Genomic DNA, 9901 nt, shown 5'->3' with positions numbered 1-9901 from the left:
CAGTATACAGTATAATCATCACAGAGGAGGGGGATGCAGCTGCAGTATACAGTATAATCATCACAAAGGAGGGGGATGCAGCTGCAGTATACAGTATAATCATCACAAAGGAGGGGGATGCAGCTGCTGTATACAGTATAATCATCACAGAGGAGGGGGATGCAGCTGCAGTATACAGTATTATCATCACAGAGGAGGGGGATGCAGCTGCAGTATACAGTATAATCACAGAGGAGGGGGATGCAGCTGCAGTATACAGTATAATCATCACAGAGGAGGGGGATGCAGCTGCAGTATACAGTATAATCATCACAGAGGAGGGGGATGCAGCTGCAGTATACAGTATAATCATCACAGAGGAGGGGGATGCAGCTGCAGTATACAGTATAATCACAGAGGAGGGGGATGCAGCTGCAGTATACAGTATAATCACAGAGGAGGGGGATGCAGCTGCAGTATACAGTATAATCACAGAGGAGGGGGATGCAGCTGCAGTATACAGTATAATCACAGAGGAGGGGGATGCAGCTGCAGTATACAGTATAATCATCACAGAGGAGGGGGATGCAGCTGCAGTATACAGTATAATCATCACAGAGGAGGGGGATGCAGCTGCAGTATACAGTATAATCATCACAGAGGAGGGGGATGCAGCTGCAGTATACAGTATAATCACAGAGGAGGGGGATGCAGCTGCACTATACAGTATAATCATCACAGAGTAGGGGGATGCAGCTGCAGTATACAGTATAATCATCACAGGAGGGGGATGCAGCTGCAGTATACAGTATAATCATCACAGAGGAGGGGAATTCAGCTACAGTATGCAGTATAATCTTCACAGAGGAGGGGGATGCAGCTGCAGTATACAGTATAATCATCAGAGTAGGGGGATGCAGCTGCAGTATACAGTATAATCACAGAGGAGGGGGATGCAGCTTCAGTATGCAGTATAATCATCAGAGTAGGGGGATGCAGCTGCAGTATACAGTATAATCACAGATGAGGGGGATGCCGCTCTAGTATACAGTATAATCATCACAGAGGAGGGGGATGCAGCTGCAGTATACAGTATAATCATCACAGAGGAGGGGGATGCAGCTGCAGTATACAGTATAATCACAGAGGAGGGGGATGCAGCTGCAGTATACAGTATAATCATGACAAAGGAGGGGGATGCAGCTACAGTATACAGTATAATCACAGAGGAGGGGGATGCAACTGCAGTATACAGTATAATCACAGGAGGGGGATGCAGCTACAGTATACAGTATAATCACAGAGGAGGGGGATGCCGCTCTAGTATACAGTATAATCATCACAGAGGAGGGGGATGCAGCTGCAGTATACAGTATAATCACAGAGGAGGGAGATGCAGCTGCAGTATACAGTATAATCATCAGAGGAGGGGGATGCAGCTGCAGTATACAGTATAATCATCACAGAGGAGGGGGATGCAGCTGCAGTATACAGTATAATCATCACAGAGGAGGGAGATGCAGCTGCAGTATACAGTATAATCACAGAGGAGGGGGATGCCGCTGCAGTATAATCATCACAGAGGAGGGGAATGCAGCTGCAGTATACAGTATAATCATCACAGGAGGGGGATGCAACTGCAGTATCTTTGCCTCAGGGCTATGTTCTGGGTGTTTTTTTTTTTCTGAGAATGGTCCCGCTTTAGTTGTTTGTTTTGCAGAGCCCCAATCAGATGTGAATGTCTTCAATGGGGATATTCGTGGAACTACCCTTTTCTGTGAGTGGATATCCTCACTTTCGGCCATTGATCTAATTGAGATATATTTCAATTCCTCTTGTGGCCTCCCCCAAGTTGAGTAGAGGTTTTCTTGCCATCTGGCAAAGCATGAGCTGGTGTTATGGACGTATATTTCCTTTCTATTGGCCTGTCGCTGCCTTGTTGGGTTCCATTCGTTTTTCGGAGAAACCTCTAGGACCATTGAGCTCAGAGTCCCTGTTGCCTCAGGGGTATTTCCGCACGGCCTCTGCGATCACCCGTTTCACTTCCCGATTCCTTAAGCTGTATATAAGAGGGTTTAGCATTGGTATCATGACTGAGTAGAAGACGGAGACCACCTTGTCTCGTTTACCAAATCCTGTGGCTGGGGGACGAAGGTAGATGAAGAAGACTGTCCCGTAGAAGATGGAGACGCAAGTGAGATGGGAAGAGCATGTACTGAAGGCCTTCTTCCGGCCCTCGGTAGACTTCATCCTCAGGATGGAGGAGATAATCAGCGTGTATGAGACCAAGACGGTCACCAAAGAGCCGATCCCACAGGAACATGTGAAGAAGACGGTCACCATGTCACATAGTAGGGTGCTGGAGCTGGATAATGCGAGGAGTGGAGGGATGTCACAGTAGAAATGGTCCAATAAGTTTGGCCCATGGAATTGGAGATGGAAGATGCAGCCAGTTTGCACTGTTGACTGTAAGAAGCCAATGGAAGAGGCGAGGAGAACCAGGCCCAGACATTTGCTCCTGGTCATTATGGAGACGTAATGGAGAGGGTGACAGATGGCCACATACCGGTCGTATGACATACTCGAGAGCAGGAGAGCTTCAGTGACCGCCAGGGCGGCAAAGAAGAAGAGCTGCAGGGCACAGACGGTGAACGATATAGACTTCACCGAGGAAAGCAGGTCGAAAAGCATCTTGGGAGTCACCACTGAGGAGTAGCAGAGGTCAACCATGGAGAGATAAGACAGGAAGTAGTACATGGGGCCGTGAAGGGTGGTGGAGAAATGAACAAGAGCCACCATACCAATGTTACCCACTACAGTCACTGTGTAGACCACCAAGAAAAGTGTGAAGAGGAACGGGATGAGCCTCTCGTTGTCTGTCAGTCCAGAAAACAGAAACATTGCAACTTGTGTCTGGTTGGTGGCGTCCATTGTACTCTGTAATTGGGAAAATGAGACATTGAACAAATATATGAAGGAAGACCTATGGGTGAGGGGCCAGGAGATTTTCCCCTGTGGGTGAAAGGTCATATAACTCTTAATGGTGTGAGTGACAAGCTCTGTGACTGTTAGCTAAGAGTCATGGGGCCCATAATCCACACAGCTAAGAGTCAGGGCCATCACCCACACCGCTGTCACAGGGCTCGTTATCCACGCCACTAAGAGTCACAGGGCTCGTTATCCACGCCACTAAGAGTCACAGGGCTTGTTATCCACGCCACTAAGAGTCACTGGGCTCGTTATCCACGCCACTAAGAGTCACAGGGCTCGTTATCCACGCCACTAAGAGTCACAGGGCTCGTTATCCATGCCACTAAGAGTTACAGGGCTCGTTATCCACGCCACTAAGAGTCACAGGGCTCGTTATCCACGCCACTAAGAGTCACAGGGCTCGTTATCCACGCCACTAAGAGTCACAGGGCTCGTTATCCACGCCACTAAGAGTCACAGGGCTCGTTATCCACGCCACTAAGAGTCACAGGGCTCGTTATCCACGCCACTAAGAGTCACAGGGCTCGTTATCCACGCCACTAAGAGTCACAGGGCTCGTTATCCACGCCACTAAGAGTCACAGGACTCGTTATCCACGCCACTAAGAGTCACAGGGCTCTTTATCCACGTGTCACGCTGTCTCCGTATACTGGAAGTAGGGGGCCTAAGCTGACCCTAAGCTGGGGCCCTGACTAATCCCTCAACCTGGAGGTACTGTTAAAGGTACAGAGGTCCAGGCCGCCAGCGTAACCCCTACCTCCTGAAGATCCCTGCACCACAGTAATCTAGTCCTGAGAAGGACCCCGATCACAACCAAAGGGAACAAGACATAATATGCCCAAACACAATACTTAGACGAACAAGACAGTACAAGGGAAAAACCAAAACCACCTTGCATACAAACAACTTCTCAACTACAACAGAGGGAAAACCAACGGGAAAGGAGATAAATGATAAAGCGAGGAAAGGGAAAAAACACTTCCAAATACACTTATCTCAGCAACTCCAAACACCACGATCCGCTCTGTCAGTCTGAATGAAATGCTTTCACCGACACTTCCCAAACAGACCAGCAGGTATAAGAAGGAGTCTCACTACAGAAGTATTGATTGCAGCTGGGCGAGGCTGGACCTCATCTAGCCCAGAGAGAGAGAGAATTAACTCCCTCACTGCCGAGAGACACAAAGCACCAACAAGTCAGCTGCGAGAAGTCAGGCTGTGTACTCGTGACGATCTTCGTGGCAACACACCCGTGACAGTACCCCCCCTTCTACGAGGGGCCTCCGGACCCTCAGGGCCAGGTTTATCCGGGTGAGTCGTGTGGAAGGCCCGAACTAATCGGTCTGCGTTAATATCCGACGCAGGAACCCACATCCTCTCCTCAGGACCATACCCCTTCCAATGAACCAGGTACTGAAGGGACCGGCGATTAAAGCGTGAATCAATGACCCTCGATACCTGGAACTCCAAGTTACCATTGACAACCACTGGAGGGGGAGGTAAAGGTGACGGTACCACCGGCGCCACATACCTCTTAAGCAATGATCTGTGAAACACGTTGTGAATTTTAAACGTAGGGGGGAGATCAAGACGGAATGCCACCGGATTAATAATAGAACTGATTCTGTACGGCCCAATGAACCTGGGACCCAATTTCCAGGAGGGAACCTTAAGTTTAATATTCCTGGTAGACAACCATACCCGATCGTTCACACTTAGGTCCGGACCAGACACTCTCCTCCTATCAGCCATACGTTTGTATCGGTTCCCCATAGTATTCAGATTCTTCAGCACCCCTCTCCATACTGAAGCGAGTGATGAGGAAAATCGTTCCTCCTCAGGAACCCCCGAAGAGCCCCCCCTACTGAAAGTACAAAACTGGGGGTGAAAACCATATGCCCCAAAAAACGGGGACTTACCAGTGGACTCGCTCCGCCTATTATTAAGAGCAAACTCTGCCAGAGGTAAGAAAGAAGCCCAGTCCTCCTGGTTCTCTGACACAAAACACCGGAGATATGTCTCCAAGCTCTGGTTCATACGTTCCGTCTGACCATTGGTCTGAGGATGAAAAGCCGAAGAGAATGACAACTGCATCCCCCGCTGTGCACAAAACGCCTTCCAGAACTTGGACACAAACTGAGACCCCCGATCAGACACCACCTCGGAGGGTACCCCGTGAAGCCTCACAATCTCCCCAATGAACACCTGCGCAAGAGTTTTAGCATTAGGGAGAGCCGGAAGAGCGATAAAATGTGCCATCTTGCTGAACCTGTCCACTACAACGAGTATGACCGTTTTACCCGAAGACGGAGGGAGGTCCGTAATAAAGTCCATAGACAGATGAGTCCAAGGACGCTCCGGGATCTTCAAAGGTAAGAGGGCCCCAGACGGACGGGTATGTGAGGTCTTAGAGCGCGCACAAACCCCACAGGACGCGACAAAAGTTACCACCTCCTTATGTAAGTTAGGCCACCAAAACTGACGCGAGAGGAGATCCACAGTTGCTTTACTCCCCGGGTGTCCTGCAAAAACAGAGTTATGGTGTGCCTCGATCACCTTTTGTCGCAACTGATCTGGAACAAACAGTCTCCCTGGAGGTCCAACAGGGGCGTCCCCCTGAGCCTCCAATACCTCCTCCTCCAGCTCAGAGCATACTGCCGAAACCACCACCCCCTCCTGAAGGATAGGAATCGGGTCGTCCGTATTCCCGGCCCCCGGGAAACTACGAGATAAGGCATCCGCCTTTACATTTTTTGACCCAGGACGATATGTAACGACAAAATTAAACCTGGTAAAAAACAATGACCACCTAGCTTGTCTGGGATTCAGACGTTTCGCGGACTCCAGATATAGCAGGTTCTTGTGATCGGTGATGACGGTGACCGGATGAACTGCCCCCTCCAAAAAATGGCGCCACTCCTCAAAAGCTAACTTAATGGCCAAGAGTTCCCTATTGCCGACATCGTAATTCCTCTCAGCGGACGACAATTTTTTAGAGAAAAAGGCGCACGGATGCCACTTACCAGGGGACGAACCCTGTGACAATACTGCTCCCACCCCTACCTTGGAAGCGTCTACCTCTACAATGAATGGCTGAGACGCATCAGGTTGAATGAGTATGGGCGCCGAGGCAAAACATTTTTTCAAAGAGGAGAATGCTTGACAAGCCTTGTCAGACCACCTAGAAAAATCCGTCCCCTTTTTAGTCATGTCTGTGAGAGGCTTAACCATGGACGAGAAATTACGAATGAACTTCCGGTAATAATTAGCAAACCCCAGGAAACGTTGTAGTGCCTTAAGATTCTCTGGCCGATCCCACTCAAGAACTGCCCGCACTTTCCCAGGGTCCATACGAAAACCGGACGCTGAAACCAGGAAGCCTAAAAACTGGAGTTCCTGTACGGCGAACACACACTTTTCCCACTTGGCATACAGTTTATTATCCCGCAAGATCTGTAACACCTGCCTAACGTGCTCCTGATGAGACACCAGATCCGGCGAGTAAATTAAGATATCATCCAGATATATGACAACAAACTGTCCCACCAGGCGGCGAAAGATGTCATTAACAAAGTGTTGAAACACCGCCGGGGCATTAGTCAGACCGAATGGCATGACAAGGTTCTCATAATGCCCCTCCGGAGTGTTAAACGCCGTCTTCCACTCATCCCCCTCTTTCATCCTAATCAGATTGTACGCCCCCCTGAGATCCAACTTAGAGAACCATTTGGCGCCCACGATCTGATTAAAGAGATCGGGAATAAGTGGGAGCGGATACGGATCTCGGACCGTAATCCGATTAAGTTCACGGAAATCCAGGCAAGGGCGTAGGCCTCCATCTTTCTTCTTAACAAAGAAGAACCCCGCAGCCACCGGTGAAGATGAAGGTCTAATATGCCCCTTAGCCAGACTTTCTGAGATATAATCCTTCATGGCCTGCCTCTCAGGACCAGAAAGGTTATACAACCTAGCTTTAGGTAACTTGGCCTCAGGGAGCAGTTTTACAGAACAGTCATACACGCGATGAGGAGGTAGTTCCTGACACCCTTTCTCCGAGAATACATCCTCAAAGTCCGCCAGAAATGGAGGTAAGACCCAAGGAGTAACCGCACCAATGACCGTGTTCATGCAGTTTTTATTACAGAATTTACTCCATTGGCTTATCTCCCTGGTTTGCCAATTAATAACCGGGTTATGCTTAGCTAACCAAGGAAGGCCCAACACAATAGGAGTGGGAAGACCCTCCAACACGTAGCAAGACAACAGTTCTTTATGTATTGCCCCCACTTGAAGTTTTACGTCATGCACAGCTTGCAAAAAACTTCCCTGACCGAGAGGCCTGGCATCGATCGAGAATATGGGGATGGGTTTAGCCAACTCACTCAACCGCATACCTTGGACCCGGGCAAACCGAGCATCAACCAGATTAGCCCCGGCCCCACTATCCAGAAGAACAGATATCCTCTCAGTTCTCGTACCCACCACCACCTCCGCCGGTACGAGAAACTGAGACGAACCTAGGGACGAAATACCTACTCCCAGATTGCCGTCCACCACACAACCTGGGATTAACAGTTTTCCGACGACTCTTCACTCTGCAAGGGACGGGATGGACACCCCCCAATAAAATGTCCCTTTCTCCCGCAGAAGAAACACCTTCCTGCCTTATGGCGCACCACCGGTCCCCTCCCCCGAAATGATGTCCCTCCTAATTGCATAGGCTCCTCTGGACTGACCAGGGGAACCACCATATGAGGGGACCTTGTAGGAGGTGGAGTCATCACAGGGGGTAGAATTATCCCGCACCTCTCCCGAAGCCGTCTGTCCACGCGAATAGCAAGGGCCATAGCGGCTTCCAGTGACACGGGAGAGTCATAGTGTGCCAACACATCCTGTAATTTGTCGGATAAACCATGACAAAGCTGGCTCCTAAGAGCCGGGTCATTCCACTGGGTGTCCGTGGCCCACCTACGGAACTCCGAACAGAATTCCTCCGCCGGACGATCTCCCTGCTGGATCCTACGTAACTTAGACTCAGCAAGGGAGATCCGATCTGGGTCATCATATACGAGTCCCAGAGCAGCGAAAAACCTATCCACTGACTGGAGAGCCGGGGAACCCGGGGGAAGAGAGAACGCCCAGGATTGTGGGTCCCCTTGTAGGAGCGAGATGACAATTCCCACCCTTTGTTCTTCACTCCCCGATGACCGAGGCCGCAGCCGAAAGTACAATTTGCATGCCTCCCGGAAAACAAAAAACTTGTCCCGCCCCCCAGTGAACCTATCAGGGAGAGCTACTTTAGGTTCTGGTCCGGCTTGCTCCTGAGGATGCCAAACCTTGGACCTAACGTCCGCCAGCTCCATAGACAAACTCTGCAATTGCCGAGCTAGACCGGCTACTGGATCCATGGTAGCTGGAGAAAAACTAAGTTGGGTCGGTGAAAATGTCACGCTGTCTCCGTATACTGGAAGTAGGGGGCCTAAGCTGACCCTAAGCTGGGGCCCTGACTAATCCCTCAACCTGGAGGTACTGTTAAAGGTACAGAGGTCCAGGCCGCCAGCGTAACCCCTACCTCCTGAAGATCCCTGCACCACAGTAATCTAGTCCTGAGAAGGACCCCGATCACAACCAAAGGGAACAAGACATAATATGCCCAAACACAATACTTAGACGAACGAGACAGTACAAGGGAAAAACCAAAACCACCTTGCATACAAACAACTTCTCAACTACAACAGAGGGAAAACCAACGGGAAAGGAGATAAATGATAAAGCGAGGAAAGGGAAAAAACACTTCCAAATACACTTATCTCAGCAACTCCAAACACCACGATCCGCTCTGTCAGTCTGAATGAAATGCTTTCACCGACACTTCCCAAACAGACCAGCAGGTATAAGAAGGAGTCTCACTACAGAAGTATTGATTGCAGCTGGGCGAGGCTGGACCTCATCTAGCCCAGAGAGAGAGAGAATTAACTCCCTCACTGCCGAGAGACACAAAGCACCAACAAGTCAGCTGCGAGAAGTCAGGCTGTGTACTCGTGACGATCTTCGTGGCAACACACCCGTGACACCACGCCACTAAGAGTCACAGGGCTCGTTATCCACGCCACTAAGAGTCACAGGGCTCGTTATCCACGCCACTAAGAGTCACAGTGGCCCATCACCCCCACAGCTAAGAGCCACACAGCTCGTAACCCACACAGCTAATAGTCACAGGACCTGTCACAGCTAATAGTCACAGGGCTGTCACCCATACCGCTAAGAATCAGAGGGCCAATCACCCACACTGCTAACAGTAATACAGCTCGTCATCCACATGGCTGTGTAGTTGACGGGTTAGGGGTTGTGTGATTTCTCCTGTGTGGGAGTCTAGCTGTGTGATTTCTCCTGTGTGGGTGTCGGGCTGTGTGATGTCGCCTGTGTGGGTATCGGACTGTGTGATTCTTTCCTGTGTGGCTGGTGAATTTCTCCTGTGTTGGTGACGGGCTGTGTGATGTCTCCTATGTGGGTGATTGGCTGTGATTCTTTCTGTGTGGCTTGGCAATTTCTCCTGTGTGGAAGATGGGCTATGTGATTTCTTTTCTGTGGGTGATTGACTGCAATTCCTCCTGTGTGGGTGACGGGCTGTGCGATTCCTCCTGTGTAGGTGACGGGCTGTGCGATTCCTCCTGTGTGGGCGACGGGCTGTGCGATTCCTCCTGTGTGGGCGACGGGCTGTGCGATTCCTCCTGTGTGGGCGACGGGCTGTGCGATTCCTCCTCTGTGGGTGATGGGCTGTGCGATTCCTCCTGTGTGGGTGACGGGCTGTGCGATTCCTCCTGTGTGGGTGACGGGCTGTGCGATTCCTCCTGTGTGGGCGACGGGCTGTGCGATTCCTCCTGTGTGGGTGACGGGCTTTGCGATTCCTCCTGTGTGGGTGACGGGCTGT

At 50.5% G+C, this 9901-nt stretch overlaps 1 protein-coding gene across 1 annotated transcript; it reads right to left on the bottom strand.

Moving 5' to 3' along the window:
• Positions 1 to 1864: 1864 nt before the first annotated feature.
• On the bottom strand, positions 1865 to 2916 carry LOC141165461 (olfactory receptor 5AP2-like). Its single transcript, XM_073651058.1, has one exon. It carries the CDS (start codon positions 2908 to 2910, stop codon positions 1981 to 1983), a length of 930 nt encoding a protein of 309 aa, XP_073507159.1. The 5' UTR covers positions 2911 to 2916; the 3' UTR covers positions 1865 to 1980.
• Between the last annotated feature and the right edge of the window lie 6985 nt (positions 2917 to 9901).

Source organism: Phyllobates terribilis, unplaced genomic scaffold, assembly GCF_046119375.1.
Source record: "Phyllobates terribilis strain yellow unplaced genomic scaffold, ASM4611937v1 Scaffold_11__3_contigs__length_659146591, whole genome shotgun sequence".
NCBI lineage: Eukaryota > Metazoa > Chordata > Amphibia > Anura > Dendrobatidae > Phyllobates > Phyllobates terribilis.
Note: the sequence above shows the minus strand (reverse complement) of the source record. Positions and strands in the feature narration are given on the sequence as shown.